Source organism: Panicum virgatum, chromosome 1N, assembly GCF_016808335.1.
Source record: "Panicum virgatum strain AP13 chromosome 1N, P.virgatum_v5, whole genome shotgun sequence".
Lineage (NCBI taxonomy): Eukaryota > Viridiplantae > Streptophyta > Magnoliopsida > Poales > Poaceae > Panicum > Panicum virgatum.
This window is the reverse complement of record NC_053145.1, coordinates 61,395,207-61,417,126: the sequence shown is the minus strand read 5'-3', so window position 1 is coordinate 61,417,126 and position 21,920 is coordinate 61,395,207. Positions and strand designations below refer to the sequence as shown.

General features: G+C 42.7%; 2 protein-coding genes across 2 annotated transcripts; one reads left to right on the top strand and one right to left on the bottom strand.

The window, feature by feature from the left end:
* Positions 1-406: 406 nt before the first annotated feature.
* Positions 407-16,615, top strand: LOC120657255 (exocyst complex component SEC6-like). The gene is made up of 25 exons (XM_039935542.1): positions 407-893; positions 2,214-2,252; positions 2,387-2,475; positions 2,604-2,694; positions 2,847-2,936; positions 3,046-3,125; positions 3,699-3,791; positions 4,403-4,429; positions 4,768-4,875; positions 5,570-5,708; positions 5,788-5,835; positions 9,122-9,177; positions 9,643-9,751; positions 9,892-10,032; positions 10,111-10,290; positions 10,403-10,486; positions 10,585-10,671; positions 12,648-12,692; positions 12,784-12,862; positions 13,776-13,845; positions 14,377-14,464; positions 14,791-14,880; positions 15,735-15,851; positions 15,944-16,006; positions 16,209-16,615. The coding sequence occupies exons 1-25, from the start codon at positions 771-773 to the stop codon at positions 16,338-16,340; spliced, it is 2,268 nt and encodes a 755-aa protein (XP_039791476.1). The 5' UTR covers positions 407-770; the 3' UTR covers positions 16,341-16,615.
* A 389-nt stretch (positions 16,616-17,004) lies between these two features.
* Positions 17,005-19,801, bottom strand: LOC120657256 (shikimate kinase 1, chloroplastic-like). Its single transcript, XM_039935544.1, has 10 exons — positions 19,426-19,801; positions 18,827-18,873; positions 18,668-18,722; positions 18,501-18,573; positions 18,308-18,395; positions 18,107-18,189; positions 17,891-18,020; positions 17,589-17,667; positions 17,405-17,469; positions 17,005-17,283 (listed from the first exon to the last, which is right to left on the bottom strand). The coding sequence occupies exons 1-10, from the start codon at positions 19,613-19,615 to the stop codon at positions 17,182-17,184; spliced, it is 912 nt and encodes a 303-aa protein (XP_039791478.1). The 5' UTR covers positions 19,616-19,801; the 3' UTR covers positions 17,005-17,181.
* Between the last annotated feature and the right edge of the window lie 2,119 nt (positions 19,802-21,920).

The window sequence follows — 21,920 nt, the reverse complement described above, 5'->3', positions numbered from 1 at the left end:
GAACAATAGAAACCATGCAAGAATATTAGAGCATTTTGACAAATAAAAGTTACTTGACTCATAGAATTCTAAAAAATATTTTGTTTGAAATACGGTATGAAAACCGCGTAGCGCATTTCTCCCGCGTGGTATTTTCTTTTTTCTTAGAGTGGAGTGTTTGAGTTCTGAGAGCAACTCCAGCAGACTCTCTAAACAGCACTCTATCCCAAATTTAGAGGGCTAAGCTAAAAAATACACTCCAGTAGACCCTCTACTTCACCCTCTATTTTGGGGACAAATTTAGAGGGCTAAGCTAAAAAATACACTCCAGTAGACCCTCTACTTCACCCTCTATTTTGGGGAGGCCTCCAAAATCCCTCCTCCACCCTCCATTCCTAGGGTATCTCTAGGGAGCCCTCTATTATATATTAGAATTGAGGGTTATTGTTGGAGTTGAAATAAATTTAAAAACCCTAAAAAAATAAAAATAATCTTATTTAATATTTAGAGGATCTGATTTAAGAACTATTGCTGGAGATGCTCTAGAAAGTGAGACCTCACACCTTAACCTGTTCGGCTGTTCTCCTTCTCCCCCGTTGGTCACCTTCAACCACCGGGACCGAAACCACACCACACCAGGTCACCAGCCTTCCGCACGATCTCTCCGTGTCGCATCACCACCGCGTCCTTCTCCGACCGCCTTCCCACCGGATTCGGAGGCGACTCCCGAGGCAGTGCGGGCCCGGCGGCGCGGAGGCTGCTGGCGTCGGCGTCCGCGGCGGCCGGCGGCCATGGAGGATCTGGGCATCGAGGCGAAGGAGGCCGCGGTGCGCGAGGTGGCGAAGCTGCTCCCGCTCCCGGAGCTCCTCTCCTCCATCGCATCCATCAAATCTGACTACCTCGCGCGGCAGCAGGTGACGTGATCCACCCCGAAACCTCGCAATTTCACTCGCGGTGGTGAATCTCAGGCAGTTGGCGAATGGGTCGGGTAAACCCTGATTGGCATTCTCAGTCTGGTTGCGAGTCACCTCTCCATTTAGTTTCCCCCCTCCGCTCTGAGACCTGATACGCTGCTTCAATTTTGGCTGCAATTGAGTTCGTGGCGTCAATCATAGCGGGACTCGGCCGGAATCTATTCCCAGCTTATTAGATTCGGGAACTTGCGACCAAGGACTAGTTACGTATTTACGTGTGTGCGAGTTAGCTTATTATTGTGTCACGTCCGGGAAGTGAGTGATTAGGTTCAATTTCGCCTGGAGTATGTATAGGCAATTTGTCCATGAGAAATGGTGTTATGGGTTGAAATTATGTGCCGCGATATTCTGGTCTGTATCTGCTATTTAGCTGATGTTCACGCAGTTTGGTGAAGTCATGCACAATTTCTCCAAAACATTTATCTGCAGTTAAGCCAGAATTGCTAAGTTTAAAAGCATGGGCTGTTCAACACTTGATGAGCTATCTGCAGCTTCGATATAAGTGTGTGCTTCTTTTTCAGAGTGGCAGATAATGGCGCTAGCTATCTGATACTGCTAATAACGTTTGAAACCCATGCTTTCAGTGGTTGAATTTCCACTCACATTTCATTCAGAAAATTTAGATAAACAAATATGTACTCACACTTTGTTCAGAAAATTATATCTTTAAGTCTGATAATGAAATAGTGGAGATATAAACCAGAACAAAATGCTGATATTCCATGTTTAGACCTTTCTCTCGTTTTCGTTTGTTTACTTCTTTGCCATTTAACCAACTTGTGTGATTTCATTTTTAGGAGAATATTTGAACTGTCCAAAGTTGATCATCGCAAAGATTATCTTCTCTTTATAATCACACCATTCTTATGCCTGCTTTATTTCTTTATATTTCATTATTTGATTGTAATGTCGCTGTATGTTTTTCTGTTTCAGTGCTTTAATATGCAAAATCATATTTATGAAGATATGTGCAGAAAATGTATTAAATCAGATTACCATCTCATAAAACAGCTTGGGCTGTGGAGCAAGCTTTATCTACTCTTGGGTTTTGGCAAGGTTGCATGGGCATTTCTTGGCAAGTGTTAATTGTATATATAAAATTAGAACAAAAGAAAGCACGCTAGAATATGAAATGATCTGCAGAAAATGGTTTGGATTTATGCAATGTCTTCTTTAGATCTCATCATTTCGTCCACTGTTTCAATCACCTCATGTACCTCTTTATTGTCTTTGTCTGACTATCTTTTACAAATTTTTCAGACAAATGATGCACAACTCAGTACAATGGTGGCAGAACAGGTATTGGCGTGCCAAACTTATTAACTGAACTATTATTATCATCCTGACTTATTTTGAGTTATTATTGCTGCTCCCATCTTCATGTGTTTCTGCTGGATGATGAGTTATTTTTGGGTATGCTTGAAAATCAACAGGTCGAGCAAGCCCATGCTGGCATCAATGCTCTAGCGTTATCTCAGGAAACAATAAACAAACTACGTGAGAACTTCATAGATATAGACAAGTAAGCTACTTATCTTGATCCTACATCCTCCACGCTCTTACGTGACTGATATGCTAGACTAGCATACTCCAAAAATCTATATGCTTTTTTCTTCATTTCTCAGTCCTGTTACCATTAATCAATTGCAGGTTGTGTCAGGAGTGTCAAACTTTAATTGAGAACCATGACAAGATCAAGCTCCTTAGCAATGCAAGAAACAATCTGAACACAACTTTAAAGGTTTGGTGACTGGAGTTAGCGATACCACATTACCACTATATTCACACTCTTTTGCATTATGCTATTTACATTTTCTTAATACTGAAAAGATCAAGCTAACAACGTTACAGGACTACGGAAACTTAATTATATGTTTGTTTGCCTGCTGGTAGGATATGGGAGGTATGATGTCCATTTCTGTGGAGGCGGCTGCAGCACGTGACTCATTGAGCAACGACAAAGAGTTAATTCACACTTATGAGGTTGATTTTTTCTTCTTTGACTTATCAATTAACACCCTAATTGGATGCCCTAATGGTAATACCCTATTTATCTGACTTTTCTGCGTCATCTTTCTTGTGTTGAAATTAGAGATTAACAGCTCTTGATGGAAAGAGGCGTTTTGCTCTAGCTGCTGCTGCATCTCATAAGGAAGAAGTCGGCAGGCTAAGGTTCTTTTTTAAACTTCAAAGGCTGAACTAGTTTATAGCTAATATTACTTGTCATGTAACACACCATCCTTATTTTTTTTCTTTCACCTTCCTAGTTAGTTGTTCGAATAAGCTAAGCATTTCTAATAGATTTTGGCTCATGACTTCATTCTAAGGTCAAATAAATCAGTAATTAACTAACTACGTATAGCATGTACTTTTGTTACAAAGAAGTTTCTACAGCACTGCATATGCAACCCTACAGAACCAGCCAGCCTCGCTCTACTTTCTAAAGCCTTGTTCATCTGTGGAACATTTAGTTTTTTTATCAATCATGTTTTGTGTCTAATGTACAGGTGATATAACTATTGCTAATAGCACAATAAAAACGAGTTGAAGAAAATAAAATTTATCCTTCATCGATCCACATGAGGATATTAGATATTGTATTTAGAGTAAAAGTTTACCTAGCTGATACTGAATTTTTCATCTTCAGAACTAGTCTATTTTATAATATTAAAATGCTAAATCTTTCTTGTCGTCTGTATTGCAATTAAGTATAACTTTCTTGATTGATTCTTCTTTACTCCACAGAGAATACTTCGAGGATGTTGATCGAACATGGGAAACGTTTGAGAAGACATTATGGGGCCATATCACTAACTTTTTCAAACTTGCAAAAGAGAGGTACATTTTTTTTTTGCTACGCGCACTCTATACTAAGTGATATGACAAATGATTTTATAGCTTTATGCATACTTTTAAAATCGAGGCACAGTTTCGGATCCCTATATTTTGGTCTTATGCAAAGTACTAAACAATAGGTGTTGCAGGAAGCAGGTTTCCTTACTATTAAAGACTGATGAAGTAATTACTTTTCAAAATTGAAAGAAAATGTTTTCCCTTTGAGCAAGGGAAATTCAAATTCTTGAACCAAACAGAGACAACTATTGGCTGTCTCATATTTAAACTTTAAAGCACCCTGTTGCCATTGCTGTTACCTTTTCCTGTTCAGCCAGTGGCTTTTTCTGGAGGATATCTGTAAATATGATAGGTAGTCAGCTCTAGGCATTTTTCCATCTTATTTTCATTAGTTAATTAAACTGCCCTAACTAAACATTGTATGATCTAAATGGCACATATATTTGCTAATTTTATACTTTCTATTTGTTTATCCAAAGAATTGGGTTGATCAATATGGCAATAGTAAACTCTGATAAACATGCTTTGATTACATACAAAGGTGTCTCATGTCCTATGTATGCTAGTACTTATACTTCCACCTTTTCTTTTTGCAGCCCTCAGACATTGGTTAGAGCTTTGAGGTACATCTTCATTCTTCAATCTTTGCTTTGATATTTTCAAGTGCCAATCTTGGAGGTGAATAGTTGAAAGGCTAGTAGTTACACCCTGTTTTATGGCTATGTGCCCTGTAGAAATAGCTGTGTGTTCTCATGTAAAGATATTTTCCTCCATCCCTGGCTTCCTTCCGCTTTTAAAATAATTTTGTCAGTCGATAGGTTTTCAATAATACAGTTTGTAGAGTTGTAGATTTTATTGTACATATTTCCTTTTTGTTTTGTAGTAGATATATATATATCATAGGAGTATAGCACCCGAAGATTTACATTCCTACATCATTTTTGGTTTTGGAATACTTCAGGGTTGTTGAAATGCAAGAAATCATAGATCAACAAGTTGCAGAAGAAGCAGCTGAGGCCGAGGGTGCAGGCGCTATAGCGACAATAACCAACCAACGTAGAACTGCAAAGTACACTTTTCCTTTTCTTCTTCAGATAAATTTCTGTTCTTCCAGTATGATATAGTTCATGCCTTACAGGAGCACATTCGTAAATTCTTTTGCTGTTACCCTTTATTTTTATGATATTATTGATGAAGTATGTATTAGTGTTTTGTGTTTATATCAGCATGTGCACCTTACAGTTGTGCCTGAGTTCAGTAAATGAATTTACAACCCTAAAAAAAGTAAATGAATTTACAAGCAATAAAGGTGACAGGGTACCTTTCAGCCCTTTTTGCATATTGATATTAATGATCATGGCATGATATAGGATGTAATCTTTCACGTGTACATATATATGGAACTGCAATTGCATGTTACATAAATCTACCATGAACTGTATGGTACATTCTATACCCAACACTACCCTCATCCCCCCCTCCCCCCCTATAGTGTTGCCTTCTGTACCACTGTGTAAATGTTTAACCTGCATGACATGTTTGCTTAAAGACTTGATTGTACTATTGATTATATTGCCTTTTCTAGTATTCCACACAATTCGACCCTTTAGAGGAGCGCTAGTTTAATCTATCATCTTAAGGTATCGATACCAACCGACATCCATACCACATGTGAGAAAGCATAAATAATATTAATATAATTTTACCAGGTTATCTCTAACTTACTCTGATGATTTTGAGTTGCCCTTCCTCAATGTTGGCAGAAAAGGTGCAGGGGCAGCAGCTACCCCAAGAAAGGGTACTCAAGAAAAATCAAAGGTTCAGGGAAAGGGCTACAAGGACAAATGCTATGAGAGTATTAGGATGGCTGTTGAATCCCGCTTCAACAAGCTGCTTACGGAGGTACTGCTTCAATCGGTCCAGGATGTTAAGATCTACTTTATGATTTTCACAGTTCGAAGCTAATGTTTTGATCACACAGCTTGTTTTTTCGGAGGATTTGATGGAAGCTTTGGAGGAAGCCAAAGCAGTAAGTACTCTATTTCTTAGCTTTGGTTATTGACTGACTATTTTCCCATCTGTGAGTTCTATACCTCTTAAGAATTCATGATGAAGCTTGCATGGTCAAAACATATCTGCTACATATATTAGTGTTGCTTGTAGGAAAGTAGGATGCATATAATGTGGTCGATGTATTGCTTGAGCCCCTTGGGCTGATTATATAGGAGTACATGGCTTGGAGGGCAAGTAGAATCTCCTAGAGATAAGGAAGGTTATCCCGGGATTACAATCAATCCTAAACTAACCATATCCAGAGTTGTCTAGTATACTCTAACATCCCCCCGCAATCACAACGGGAGCGCGCAAACGATGAGACTGGAGAATAAGTCGAACAGATGGCATCCCCCCACAGTCGCAACCGTCGATGCGCAGCAGATTTTGTGGCTGGAATGGGAGCCGAAGTGGCTTGTCAAGCAGATGGTAGCCCCTTAGTGCCGAAGTAGCCGAAGTCGAGGTGAACGTGGTCGAAGCCGTGGAGGAGCGCGCGGCAGCCCGGGTGGTACCGAGTAGGCGAACGAAGATGCCGATTGGTTGACCGGAGAGCCGAGTGACCGAGAGTGGCGTTGAGCCGCCGACCGGTGGTCGGAGGCGCCGAGTGGCTGGTCGGAGGCTTCGGGTAGCTGCAGGTGGCGCTGAGTCACCGAGCGGCAGCGCCGGGGGCGCCGAGTGGCCAAACAGAGGCACCGAGTACTGTAGGTGGTGCTGAGTCACCGAACGGCGACGCCGGGGGGCGCTGAGGGGCCGTACGGAAGCGCCGAGTGGTCAGCCGGAGGCGTCGAGTAGTCGACCGGTGGCGCCGAGGGGCCGTGAGTCGGTGCTGGAGCCGCCGTCGCTGGAAGGCGGCGACACCGGCGGTAATGGCTTGATCACGAGCATTGTCGCTGCAGCCTGGAAGGGCGCAGCAATAACCTCGTCCTTCGGGGGTGTCGACGATGAAGCGGCGACGAATGGCAGGGCGACGCAAACCGATCTTAGATCGGAAAAGAAAAACAGCAGCAATAGGGTAGACCTCCGGGCACAATCTCGGGTGCACCTAGCTGGATGCCCCCACCTTATCCTCATCTCTTCCCACCGTCGGTCAAAAAGACAGAGAGGGAGAGAGGCATAGCAGAGGGGGCGAGGTGCGTCCCGAGCTCCAGCTGCGCAGTGGGCTAGCCCCCCCCGAACCGCCTCCGCATCCGCGTCCTCGCGCGCAAGGCAGCGGTGGAAGCGGCGCTGAGGACGAAGGGGATGCAGGCTCGACGGCGTGGAGAGAGTCGGCGATGAAGGGGCGCTGCGGCCCGTTGGCGACGTCAGTCAGCGGTGCGGTGGCCCGATGGCCCCGACGACGCGGTGGCCTGGCGGCCCCACGACTTCCTCCGCAGCCACGCACTCGCGCTCAGGGGAAGCGGTGCGGCGGCGATAGTGGGAGGGGGGGGCACCTGGACATTGTGCGGAAGGGGCGGCGGGTCCCTATGCGGTGCCAAGGGAGCGACGACGCAGAGGCAGGGCAGGCCCGGCGGCGGGCCCATGTCGACGCAGTGCCCGACGAGGATGATGGGCGGCGCAGCCATGTATCTAATGGGCGACGGGAAGAAGTAGGTCCCCTGCTGCTTGACGGTGCGGCGGATCAGAGGGATCAGTGCGCTGATCCTACGAGGGCGCGCTGCCCTCGGCGGAGATCGATCTCCCCGGGGGCGGCGCTTGGGCAACGGAAGTCGGAGGCCTAGGGTTAGAACCTAGTCTCGTGATACCCTGTAGGAAAGTAGGATGCATATAATGTGGTCGACATATTGCTTGAGCCCCTTGGGCTGATTATATAGGAGTACATGACTTGGAGAGCAAGTAGCCTCTCCTAGAGATAAGGAAGGTTATCCCGGGATTACAATCAATCCTAAACTAACCATATTCGGAGTTGCCTAATATACTCTAACATTGCTAACCTGGTATTGTCTAATGAGCTCAAGAGCTGTCTGTTGGTTAAGAAACAAAAAAGGATCACATTTCATGCCTGACTATGCAGTATTGTCAGCTTTTAAAACTTTTGTGACATGCATGAATGAAATTGTAATTGTTGGCCTTATTTAAAAATATTCCTCGAAATTGGTGAAGATGTTAGGCGTAGGATTTCAGCTGGCTGGTTGAAATGGCGTCAAGCTTCTAGCGTCCTCTGTGACAGGGTGCCACAAAAGCTAAAAGCCAAGTTCTATAGGACAACGATTCGCCCGGCGATGTTATACGGTGCTGAATGTTGGCTTACAAAAAGGCGACATGTCGAGCAACTGAGTGTAACAGAGATTCTGATGTTGCAGTGGTTTTGCGGGCACATAAGGAGGGGGAGAGTCCGGAACGAAGCTATTCGGGATAGGGTCGGGGTGGCACCAATTGAGGAAAAACTTATCCAACATCGATTGGGATGGTTTGGACATGTCCAACGGAGGCCTCCTGAGGCGCCAGTGCATAGTTGGGTTCTAGAGCTGGACGATAATGTAAAGAGGGGTAGAAGTAGACCTAAATTGACTCGGGATGAGTCGGTTAAGAGAGACATTAAAGATTGGAATATCTCTAAAGAGGTACCTTTGGATAGGAGTGCTTGGGGACTAGCTATCAACGTGCTTGAACTGCGACCTTTGTTTCTTTTGGGTTTCATCTCTAGACTACCCCAACTTGGTTGGGGAAAAAAGGCTATGTTGTTGTTGTGACAAAAAACAGTAGCATTTTCAACACACATTTCCTTAAAACCAGTGGCGAACGCAGGAATGATCAGCAGGATGGGCTGCTTTCTCTTCCTCCTCTCACCCCTTCTTTTCTTCTTCTTCCTTCTCAAATTTGTAGGATGGCTTAGGAGGGGCTCCATAGAAATCACGGCGGTAGGGGGGGGGGGGGGGGCTCGAGCCCCGCCCGCCCCACCGCTAGATCCGCCACTGCTTAAAACAGTTTTGAGCATTTATTTCTACCAAAATATCTGTTGAAAACCAAATTAATTATGATATTATGTACCTCTCAAGTCAAGTAGAATCTGTGCATCCTATTTCCATATGACAAATTCAAACACATGGAGATACCAAATTGCGAGTAAACAGAACAGGTTGATTGCAATTTTAAAATTTCTTCTCCTTTGTGTGTGTGTGTGTTGGGGGGGGGGGGGTCTTACCATCCTACTAGACCTGCAATATGAGATCTAGCAATTTATCTTTACAAAACATACTTGCCTTCATTTACCTAGTGGATCTTTTTGATTTATAGCTCGCTACTTTGCTTCTATGTAAATACAGATTGGAGATGAGCTTGGCGATATATATGACTACGTTGCACCATGCTTTCCTCCTAGGTATGTTGAAAAATAGACTAAAATTTAACTAGCTGCTAGATTTAGAATATCTGTTCCATATATATAGGAAGTAGGTAACCAGTTTACTATAACTAGACAAGTGTGCACACCTTGACATAATGCAATTTGTTCTTGCTGGAATTTTTTTTTAAAAAAGTATAGCAACACAAAGGCATGTTAACAGCTCGTATAATGGGCCAACTTTATCTCAATAATCAGATTTTGGGACTGCATCCAAATACACGTTCCTTTTAATTTCTCAATGAGTCAGTTCATACAGAAGTTATGTTATTGCCGAAAAGTAGCATGACAGGGGGTAAAGGGAAGATATTTTTGCTTGTATAGAGTATTGATGATCTGAGAGGAGGGTTACCCTTAGAAAAAATGTTTTTTTTTAAAAAAAACATAATTGTTTCCTTATTGTTGCTGACGTCTTAAATTATCATGTTTCTTACTTCTGCACAGATATGAAATTTTCCAGCTCATGGTAAACCTGTATACCGAAAGGTTCATTCAGATGCTAAGACTTCTCAGCGATAGGGCAAATGATATTCAAAATATAAATATCCTGAAGGTACCTTATTTCAAATATCATAGTTTCATGTTCCCCAAGATGAATTGTGGAAACCACACACTTGTTCCTTTGATTCTTGAATCATGAGTAAAAATGTTTGACTTTTTTTTAGCAAGAGCGTTAATGACTGATCACTATAGGTAACTGGCTGGGTTGTACAATATCAAGAAAATCTGATTGGTCTTGGTGTGGATGAATCACTTGCCCAAGTTTGTTCTGAAAGTGGTGCATTGGATCCCCTCATGAATATGTATGTCGAGCGTATGCAGGCAACAACTAAGGTAATCCTTTCTAGATCTGTTAATTGTAAATGAACTCGATCGTGGTAATCATGTATCATTTCTTGTTTTCTTTTGTAGAAATGGTACAGCAACATTTTAGAGGCAGACAAAACACAACCACCAAAAAGTACGGAGGATGGAAAATTATATACACCTGCAGCAGTGGATCTATTCAGAATATTGACTGAGCAAGTTCAGATAGTTAGAGACAACAGTACAGACGTCATGCTATATCGTATTGCTCTTGCAGTTATTCAGGTATGTCTTTCATTTTGAGATTATGTAAGTCTACCTGGTTTTTGTGCTATGCTTCACGCTGTTAGAATTTGTTAATATGTTATTTTCAATCTTCTATTTTGGGTCTCTGCAGGTAATGCTTGATTTTCAAGCAGCTGAGAGACAGAGACTTGAGGAGCCAGCTTCTGATGTTGGTCTGGAATCACTATGTGCATTGGTAGCTTTCTGCATTTAGAACTCAATGAGATGTGAATTGTCTTCTTTTCTCTGTTTCTTATCATTTGATCCTTATATTGTGTGTTTTTGTGTGCGCAGATTAACAATAACCTGCGTTGCTATGAACTTTCATCAGAGCTAAGTAGCAGTACATTGGAGGCACTTCCACCAAACTACGCTGAACAGGTGCGAATGTGCGACAAAAGCTTTTGATCTTTCTTAGATGACATTCATTCAAAGCTTGTTTTAACTTGTCTGGAGACGGCTTTGTGTTTTTTGAGTTTCGTGTCTCACGACTCTTGAAGTTTCTTCTTTTTGAACTTGAAATACTCTTCCTTGTATCAGAATTAGGGTTCTATTTCCCAATAGGAGTCAGTTTCTGACTTGTTTCTGAAGAAAAGAATAAAGCCTCCCGTCATTCTGTCAAGGGTCCAGAGAGGGAAAAATACAAATTGAAAAAAGGGCACAGAGAGCGACTAGACCATATGCATTAGCCATATGGTTCAAGTTTCCTGTAGTGGCCAATTTTCTTACTTTTGTCTGGTGGGAAGATAGAGATTCCTGGCAAATATCAGGATGCATACTTTATATATGTATCAGTCATATAGGTGAATTTTCGCTGATGATGTCGTGTTAGTTGATGAAAGCCGTGCGGGAGTGAATAGGAAGCTAGAGTTGTGGCGGCAAACGCTAGAGTCCAAAGGTTTTAGACTTAGCAGGACTAAAACTGAGTATATGAGGTGTGACTTCGGCGCCACTCATGAGGAGGGAGATGTTAGTTTGGAAGGCCAAGTATTACCCAAGAGGGATACCTTTCGATATTTGGGATCGATGCTACAGAGAGATGGAGATATTGATGAGGATGTTAGTCATAGAATCAAAGCGGGATGGATGAAGTGGCGCCAAGCATCTGGCGTCCTTTGTGACAAGAAGGTACCTCAGAAGTTAAAAGGCAAGTTTTATAGAACGGCGATTAGACCGGCAATGTTGTATGGTGCGGAATGTTGGCCTACAAAAAGGCAGCACGTCCAACAATTAAGTGTTGCAGAAATGCGCATGTTGCGTTGGATTTGTGGGCATACAAGGATGGATCGAGTTCGAAATGATGATATACGGGATAGGCTAGGGATAGCACCAATTGAAGAAAAGCTTATCCAACACCGGCTGAGATGGTTTGGACATGTCCAACGAAGACCGCCAGAGGCACCAGTGCATAGTGGTATCCTAAAGCACGACGGTAATATGAGGAGAGGCAGGGGCCGGCCGAAGTTGACATGGGAAGAAACAATTAGAAGAGACTTGAAAGACTGGAGTATACCTAGAGATTTGTCCTTGGATAGGAGTGCTTGGAAAACCGCGATTCACGTGCCAGGACCATGAATAATGGTCTTTGTTGGGTTTCAACTCTAGCCTACCCCAACTTGCTTGGGATTATAAGGCTTTGTTGTTGTTGTTGTTGTTGTTGTCATATAGGTGTAATTTTCAACATTGACATGGCCAACATGGAACCATTCTTGTGTGTGGTCTAAATAGTAAATTCTTAAATATCACCATACCTTGTACTTGTCTAAGTAGCTCGAAGCATCAGATGTATATGCTTTGGGTCGGAGCATGCTTCACAAATACTCAACCCAGTCTCAAGTATGTGATGTTTTGGGGTTGTCTTAAGTCAACTGTTTGAAGTTCAGTTGCAAATTACTTTCTATGTGCCCCGTTTTGGACCTTTGCAAATGATAGTAGTAGATTTTTTTTTCTCAAAATGTAGTTCCACTGAAGTATTTTTGCTATGTTCTATAAATATTTTTTAACAAAAAGTACTAGTCAAAGTTTTATTTGGTTAATCGTGTTGGTGTCCAACATCACTTATTTGTAACTGAATAGACCGCTATGTGTAAGTAAATGTTGTTTGTGTTAGTGAAATTCCACTAGAAGCTAATCTTTGCCTCCGAATTGGATGTTTGAAATTCGAACAGGGAGAATAAACTGGAATCTGGTCCCTGTTGATTCCTTCTTTTGCTTGGCTGTATTTTTTTAATCTTTGTAAAACTGTAAACATTAACCATATCTGGAGCTTGATACTAATTGTTTGGGTTGTACAATGTTTCTATCTCTCTTCACTCACATTGAGCCTTTTGAACTATAAGCAAAATATTCTGTTGTAGGTTAATTTTGAAGACACATGCAAAGGATTTCTCGATGTTGCCAAGGTTTGTGCTGCATGCATATGATATAGCTATTCATCTATTTAAATCGTCCATCAAACTGTCATTTGAAGTTTTGTTATTTGTTATTTCACAGGAAGCTGTTCTTCAAACTGTCAGTGTTATTTTTGAAGACCCAGGTGTGCAGGATCTACTTGTGAAGCTTTACCAGAAAGGTAATTCTTTCATAGCAGCATTGTCCTTCGTTCTCTTTTTTTGGGGTGTGTGGTTTGAGAACTCAAATTGATCCTTAGATGGAATGGTCCATCATGGGATAATTCCATGAACTTTGATAGGATGGCCTCATTCCTCTTGATTACACTAGATTGTGTTCATGTGGGATAAGTTGGTGATGGATCTACCCATTCAATTCCTCAAACAAAAACAAGAATGTTAGGTTTTGACTTCTGAGTTAGGATAAAGTGATTCATCACCATCCAACTACTCAAACTAAACACTCATTTATGTCAGTTCTTGGTCGATTTTGAACTAATACCACCTGCGGCTCCTTGTATTCCATAAGTGGCTTATCGGCCAGATGCGCTTGGAGATTTACAATGCTGCATGCTTACGCTATCACAACGATTCTCTCAATCATCTTACTACATTTCAATGGTATTGATGGATTTTCTATAGATGTCGCCTATTATTTTCAACAGCTACTTGCCATATTCAGAGTCTGTTTATCAGTCTAAGAGGATTCAAGGCCTGGGTAGATAGGAAGCATTGTGATCCATATCCTTAGGATTTAGATTAAACTAAACACTGAAAAGTTGTCGAGCAATTCTAATCTTCCAAGCACACACTCAAATTCCTTCGAATTTGCTACTAGTTTGAATGTATTAAACTATGTGCTGGATCCCAAGTATAGGTATATCAATGATGTATGATTCGGTAGAGTCCAACATGATTCTGTTAATACCCCTCCCGGTAAGCAAGGTAAGTTGATGTATTGTTTGACACGAAGGTGTTAACAATCATATGAACTCTTTTTTGCCTTTTTTTGTGTGGCAAACTTCTTGTAATGTCTTTTCTTGTCCATGGAATGTCTAGTTGCAATTTGTTTTCTCACCAATTCTTTCTGTTTAGACTGGATGGAGGGCATGGTCACGGAATATCTTGTCGCAACATTTGCTGATTATTTTGCGGATGTCAAAATGTAAGTATTATTTTCCTAATAAAATCGTAATAAGTGGCATGAAACTATGTATGAATGTATATTCCCTGGAAAATCCTGTTTCTTATGCATATTTTGGTTACCTACACTTTCATGCGTTTGTGAAGTGCTTTGTGGCATAGTTTGAGAAAAAAAAAAAGAACCACACCATTCTGCGCATCAAGCTAAGTTTACCGTTGGATCCCAACATATCAAGAATAAAAATGTGTTGCCAAATATGGAAACTCATGTGCAAGTTAATAAGTTCTAAATGCTGGTATGGATTTGCAAACATTAGAATTGTTACCTCCAGTGCAATGAATTTTATCTACAACATTTAATGTTCTATATTTTCATCACATCAGTAGCATTCCTCATAAGCTACGGAGTGTTGGTTGATTGTAACACTTCAAATTTCTGCTCCTATCAATTTAGTTTATTGAAGTTAAACATTAACAGTTCAGAGTTTTGCTGATAATAGTTAGTCGTGTAACTTTATATGCTTTAATTTAATATACTCATGTATTCTTTTAGGTATATTGAGGAAAGATCATTTCGAAGATTCGTTGAGGCTTGCATAGAGGAAACAATTGTTGTGTATGTTGATCATCTTCTCTCTCAGGTTTGCAGAACCACCCTTAATACTATCTGAAATAGTGTCCATGTAAGTTAAATCATGTCTTACTGTACCCTAAATGACTATTGATATCTGGAGGGATCTTTAGGAACACATAAGGTGTATTGAAATCCTAAAAGGAAGATTTGTACGGGTTTCCACAAACATTGTGTTCAGTTTGGTCTTTCCTTACCAGATTACTTGCCTGCCCAAAAAGAAAATTCATACAATATGCCGTATTATCTCCGAGAATTGTCTGAGAAAACCTTTCAGAACTATTCTCACAACTGCTGCCTGACAAAATAGCTAATGTGTTTCCTTTGTTCCTGTAGAAAAACTACATAAAAGAAGAAACAATTGAGAGGATGAGGTTAGATGAAGAGGTGCTTATGGATTTCTTCAGGGAGCATATCAATGTGACAGTAAGTATAGTTTCTGCTGGGAGTTTGTTGTGGTGACAACTACAGAATTGTCTTAATTCAAAGTTTAAGTGCATGCATTTTATTGTGGGGATAACTACAGAATCGTCAAAGTTTGAGTATATGCATTTCAAGGAAATCAAATTGGATGCTGTAACCTTTTGTCATTAAAAAACTTAGACCACCCCCTCTAGCCACTCCGACCCTAAAACCTAGGTGTTAGAGTGGGGGGGGGGAGAGGGGGCTTTATCACTGGACCAAGATTCCCCCTACGGCGAGCGAGCCGCGCCGCGCCGCTGGCTGCTGGTTGCTGGCTGCTGGTCTCAGCGCAGGGGAAATCACGCAGCGGAAGAAATGCGTGGCCGGTGGGTTTCGAACCCGGGACCTGGCTCTGGTACCAACTTAGACCACCCCCTCTAGCCACTCCGACCCTAAAACCCAGGTGTTAGAGTGGGGGAGAGAGGGGGCTTTATCACTGGACCAACAAAAAAAACTCGACCGGTGAGGGGAAGACCGCCCCCACAGCTTTGCACTAAAAAGTTCTTACTGGGTCAGTCGAGAAAAGGCCCTAAAGGCTGGCTTCCGGACAAGCCACGCGGGCCACGTGCATTTCGCTGAAGGCAACAACAGTGGTTACATGTATAACACGGAACATTCGATGAGGGACCTTTTTTCATCCAGCCCCATTTAATTCGCTCCCATGGGGAGTCAAACTCAAGCATATTAGATGCTCTAACTGCTAGGCTAGAGACCCTTTCGCACCATCCATTGTCCTAAAAAGACATTTATGAGGGTTTGATGCTTCTATATTAAGTTAAACCAGGTTTTGCTGAAAACTTTTTTTTTTACTGCTCCAGAAAGTAGAAAGCAGAGTGCGGATTCTGGCTGATATGAGGGAGCTAGCTTCAGCGGAGAGTTTGGATAGCTTTACTCTCATTTACACAAACATACTGGAACATCAACCTGATTGCCTGGTAATTTTTTCTGCCTAAAAAAATATATTCAAATATCAAACGGGCATGTTCATTCCTTTTATTTTCTGCAACTTGAAATCTGTGTTTTGTAGCCTGATGTCGTTGAGAAGCTTGTGGCGATGCGAGAAGGCATTCCAAGAAAGGAAGCCAAGGAGGTAAGGACACAAGATTTACCACATCATATGCATCTGTTGTACTGCTTTGTTTTCATGAACCTGTGGACGGTGGTCCAACAAAACTACCAACTCGTGCTTATTGTCAGGGGAACATTTGATTATTATGGTTGTTAGTTGTAACCAGTGGTTGTAAACGTACTAGTAATTGCTCGTAGATTCTTACTTCCTAATCATTTCTTAGGTTGTACAAGAATGCAAGGAGATATATGAGAACTCGCTCGTGGATGGCAACCCTCAGAAGTCCGGATTTGTGTTTGGCAAATTGAAGTGCCTGGCAGCAAAGAAAGGCATTTGGAGCAAGCTTGGGCAATGAGGACATGGTGATTTGGTGCAGAGTGGATTCGCGCACCATCAGGGCAAAAGACTGTATATTTTACTTCTTTTTGTGATCATTCTTTTGTTCTTTTACCAAGGCTACTATTGGCTTCACGTTTATACCGTATCAGTGTGTAACTGTGTAAGCAGCATGAGAAGCAAAAATGTATATTCCGCTTTGCCTAGCTACAGAGAATTTTGGTGTAACAAACACGTAACGTTTCTAAAGCCTAATTATATTTATCCAATAAAATGGTTCGTTAACCGCTAGAAGTTGTTCCTCGTCATGTATTGCTGCTAGGGTGTGCAGTTTTTGGAAATGAGGCGCCTATAAAACGGGGGGCCATGCTGCGTGCCGCGATTGTGGGTCGGTCCATCGAGCCGTCCGGACATGTGGTCGAGGTCCTGCCTCCGGTCAGCCGAGCCCACCCCGCCGACGGTGACTTCCCCACAAGGCCACAACGTTGACACAATGACACCCGTGAAGCATCAGCGTAGCAAACAGCAAATGCTGACTGGGCGCCAACGCATAAATTTGATTCACGACGGTCGACAGATGAAGTCCCACGATGCTTGTTGAGACGTCCAACGCAGGTGTTCACCGAACTGAGGCGAAAACCGCATTCGGCAAACAAAAGCAACCACATGAGTGAAGATAGTGATGTCTCGGCCAACGGCACACTTCGGATTAGCTTCCTTATTCCATTCCTTTACAAACTTACAACAGAAAGAGGCTCCAGGTCTCTTTCTTGGCCTCTTGATGGCACTGCAATGAACAAATAGCTCAACGATGCTCTAGGTGGTGGTACACTACGGGGTACAAAAAAAGGGCCAACATTCTACAAGGTCTGTATCCTTTGGACCTGCGACTCAGCTTGAGAGTCACCAGCTGCGTTGTCAGCGGTGTGCTCAATGACGAAGCTCTCGATCTTATGAAGTGACTGCAAGTAACCAAGAGTGATATGTTAGGTCTAAAGGAGTCTACCGATGATGTGGGAGGTACAAATGAAATTCACGTTGTGCCAAGTGATAGCCTGATAGGCATTAAGAATTTATGCATACCTCAATAGCGATATCAGTTGGTGTCAACTTACAGACATCATCATGACCCTGTTTAGACGCAATCTCTGTAAATGCCACACACAGACGTGTTAATCCATGAGAACATGGAACAAAAACTTTAATCAAGTGCCAAAACGACCATTTGATCATATAGCTAGCCATATTATCCAGATGGTAACCTTACCTTCTAGAGAAACTCTTACATCCGCATTTGCATAAGCATCACCCCTTTGCTCCGCGAGCATGCTGAGCTTAGAAAAGGCCTAACACAAAAGGAACTCAATGAGACATTCATATTAGAATTAACAAAAAAAGTGTGAGCAAGCCTACAGATACCACAAATAAAGGCCCAGAATCCCAGGGTAGGGCTTCAAGGCTTAAAGTGGATCTATGTAGCAGTTTTTGCCCATGACAATTGGAAGAAACAGAATATCTAATTTCATGTCAGATTCCAGCATGGAAGAAGTTGAAGGAACAAGTAGCTACCATTGTGTATGGATCGCCAGATGGTTGATCCAGAAGAGGACGAGAGGCAGTTCCCACTTTAGCAATACGCCTAGCAAGAGCGTCCAAGGGCACATCTAACCAAACAGATAGGCCCTTCTTCATATATTTCCTGATAATGCAATAACAGATCACAACATTATTAATTAGAAGCCAAGAAGGCATCCTATTTAAAGCGGAAGAATTAACTCTAGATACCAGTTAACTGGTCGGATAACAGCACCACCTCCAGTGGCAACAACTAATCTCCGCATTGAGGACAAATCCCTCAAGACACTACTCTGCAAGGCATCAAGCAAATTGAAAGGGCAATCAATACTCAAAGCACCCAACACAGATAAACAAAAACTATACACCAAAGAGAGCATTAGAATAGCAGATAAGCTCAGCAACCGTTACCTCATTGTCCCTGAAGAAGGCTTCACTATGAACCTTGAATATTTGGGCAACTGAAGGCATTCCCACAGCTTGCTCCACCAATTTGTCACTGAAAACATAGTCCAGAGCAGTAAGTCTACCTCCACATCAGCATGAGCATCTGAAGAAAACCTTCATAAATTGCTAGCACTTCACGATCATAAAAAAGACAAACCTATCAAAGAATGAATAACCCAAAACTTCAGACATAATCTTCCCCACGGTACTTTTTCCAGAACCCATCATTCCTGCACATAGACAATAACTCCTCAATCACAAATTCATATATGGTAGTTTCATCTAAAAGTTGACATTCTTTAGCAACAGTGAATGAAAACTTACCTACTAAGTAAATACACCTCCCGTTCAAGTAGAACAAAACTTCTTCTGATTTTCTCTGAAATCACAACACAACAGTATTAGGTTGATGCCATAGCACGTGCACTCTCCAGAATAATTATTGGTCTAATTATATTTGGAATCCAAGATATTGGTGCATACCTTCAACAGAAGTGCTTCGTCGACGGAGTTATGCAAGTTTTCATGACCTGCAGAAGCACCGCATGTCATGGAGAAAATGTCAGTCTGATATTCTGAGTTCTGATTGAATCTGGAGTATGAATAATCACACCGCATGTCATGAATTTCTGATAAAACTAGATTCCTAAGAAATGGGCCAACCATAGGGATATAAGCATGGAGCTCCATCATCCTATTTTCCATTTTTCCAATAATCCCAAACCGAACCGATTTATCCATTTCAAACACCCGAGGACGAAGCAAACCACTCAAAGAGCATAGATCTTTTCCGGCGAACCCCTCAAATTAAAATCCCCCCAGAAAGCACTCGAACCCTTGGAGACAAACTCGTTCAGAAAATCCTACAGCCAGATCATACGCTAATTCCATGCAACTTGATTACTCGAACAATCATGATATGACCGATTCGAATTGATTGGATTAGAACGGGGCGAATCCGCATAAAATGGAACAAAACAAGCGCGCTTAAATCGACAGAATAGAAGAAGAAAAATGTCGAATCACGCCAATATGACCACACATAAAGGGAAAAGAAAAACAGAGAGGCGAAGACCGTGTACCTCCGGACGATTTCTTCGCGCGGAGCGGGGCGACGGGCTTGGACCCGCGAGCCCGCACGGCGACCGCTGCTCCCGCCGGGTCCGCGACCCTCAAGCTCCCGATCGGCGACTGCAGCCCGCCCCGGCGCCGGCCGGTGCCGAAGCCCGCCGCCCGCGTCTGCCGCGCCAGGCCCACGCCCCCCGCCTCCATTGCTAGCTCGATCGGGGGTGCTCTTCTGCTACGCAGGGAGAGGGCGGACGCGGCGACCAGTCAGCTACCTCTGCTGCGATTCGGAGCTCTAATGAAGAGGAGGGGAGGGCGCAGGCGGCATCTGGTGGCGGCGATGCAGTGGTGGAAATGTGGGCACGCTGAAATAGTGCATCGAGCAGGCGGCCTCCAGAGTCTCAGACTCCCAGACGCTGCCGAGTAGTTGCGTAAATTCGAGGGGAAGTTACCGTTTTGCCCTTGGCATTTGACCTGGCACGCTTACCTTGCGGTAGGTGTGCTGGGGGCCGCACGTCTCTTTGGTGAAAAGCATTTGGTTCTGTTTTACTGACTAATTTACTATTTTAAAAATGAGTCTTTTTGAGAGCAAGTATTATAGTCGGCGGTAAGAAGGCTGGAATCGCCGTGGCGGAGAGAGAAACGAAGAGAGAGAAAGAGACGGGCGTCTCGCCAGACGCCCGCTCAAGCCGGCTGAGACGTGCTCTCCCGCGCTGTGCCGCGCTGCTATTGGCTCAAGTTGCTGCCGCAGCGATCAACATCAGCGGGGGCCGCACCCTCCTGCGCGGGGAAGCGCGCGCTTGCAGCCAGATGCCGGCTAGATTATAAAACATGCTCTGAATGCATAAAAGGAGGATGTTGACAGCTAGGATTTGGCGAAATGTTTGTATCTCTATGGATTATATCGACTTCCAAAATTCAGTTTGCTACACTGAAGTGAATTTACATTGGGATGTGAAACGACTTCTGAGAAATATGTTTACTAATTTTCTTCTTATTATATACTGTAGTATACTTCAGCGACTGTTGAGTACATTACAATGTCCAATTTTGAAGCTCGGAATACCTTTATCCTGTTCATTAGGGGTATTTTAGTCAACAAAATATGAGGGGTTGGTTGGGAATCTGGCTATGGATTTAGTACGGGGCTGAGTCACCTACCGGGGGTGCCACGTCAGGCTGACGCGGTTGGTGGGAAGGGGGCATCTCGGCAGTATCGTATGGTGGACGGATCTGGAATCATTCTAACATGCGAGAAAAGATCATGCATTGCCACATTGGCCGTCCCTGTTTGTGCTTTCCTCAATGTTAGAGCTTTTGGGATTTACGTTTTACCAAACAAGGTTCAGGAAGAAGAGGCTCTAAACTTCACCTCTTTCCCTATTTTATTTGAGGTAAAGCCCCTAAAAAATAGTATAGTGTAGTATTTACATGGGAAGTACAGCTGTCATGATCAATAGAGCAGCATAGTGTGTGTGTGTACCGCAGAATCATGAAATGTTGTAGTTAATTTAAAAAAGATCAGTTCCATGGCGATCGCAACATATTCCACGATATTTTTGCAATTTGGAGAGATTACAAAAGTTCAAACAACCACTTCAAAAAAAAAAGTTCAAACAAAATGGGGTCTGGAGTTGGCCTCGCTCCTCCCTGTTTCTTAGATAAAGTAGGATCTGGCAACAGTTGAGTTTTCTCAAATAAAGCGGGATCTAGCAACTTCTTTCCTGTTACTTAAGCGACCAGCCTGAGTTTGAGACTAGGTTGTTTGGTTACAGAGACTAAAAGTTTTAGTCCCATCACATCAGATGTTTGGACAACAATTAGAAGCATTAAATGTAGACTAATTATAAAATCGATTGTATAAATGGAGGTTAATTATCGAGACGAATCCATTAAGCTTAATTAGATCATGATTGGCAATATTATGCTGCAGTAAACATGTACTGATCATGGGTTAATTAGATTTAATGGGTTTGTCTCGACAATTAGCCACGGCTTTTGCAATTAGTTTTGCAATTAGATCTTATTTAGTTCATCTGATCGATGCCAAAAGAGAGGACTAAAATAAGTCCCCTGGGATCTAAACACCACCTAAGCCACCAGCCACGCGTCTAAATGGCAGCTGGTAGATTCGTCATATCCAGAACTAACGCTTCAGAGTTGCAATGCCATCACGCCACCAACCAAACAAATGTGTTGAACACGAAATATACTACAGCCAAAAAAGTTAAAAAGAATTCTGGCCAAAGAGATCAAGACTTTGGTTTCGAGCGATTATTACGAGCATAGCGCGTGCTCTCGGACTATTGTTGAATCTCCTTATCTTTGATCTTTCCCACTCGGGCTGGGCAAATATAACCGAGAACCGAGTACCGAACCGAAAGAACCGAGTACCGGAACCGAAAAAACCGGAACCGAGAAATTTCGGTTCTACTTCGGTTCCACGTTCTGAGGAACCGAAATTCCTCGGTAACTTCGGTTCTTGACTTCGGTTACCCGAAGAACCGAACCC

Excerpts from the sequence above, each read along its gene's own strand:
- LOC120657255 (XM_039935542.1), top strand. The coding sequence starts at position 771 with ATGGAGGATCTGGGCATCGAGGCGAAGGAGGCCGCGGTGCGCGAGGTG. Across the intron at positions 894-2,213 it reads ACTACCTCGCGCGGCAGCAG|ACAAATGATGCACAACTCAG; the intron begins GTGACGTGATCC and ends CAAATTTTTCAG. Across the intron at positions 5,709-5,787 it reads TCAACAAGCTGCTTACGGAG|CTTGTTTTTTCGGAGGATTT; the intron begins GTACTGCTTCAA and ends TTGATCACACAG.
- LOC120657256 (XM_039935544.1), bottom strand. The coding sequence starts at position 19,615 with ATGGAGGCGGGGGGCGTGGGCCTGGCGCGGCAGACGCGGGCGGCGGGC. Across the intron at positions 18,874-19,425 it reads CGCGAAGAAATCGTCCGGAG|GTCATGAAAACTTGCATAAC; the intron begins GTACACGGTCTT and ends GTGCTTCTGCAG. Across the intron at positions 18,021-18,106 it reads GTTATCCGACCAGTTAACTG|GAAATATATGAAGAAGGGCC; the intron begins GTATCTAGAGTT and ends TTGCATTATCAG.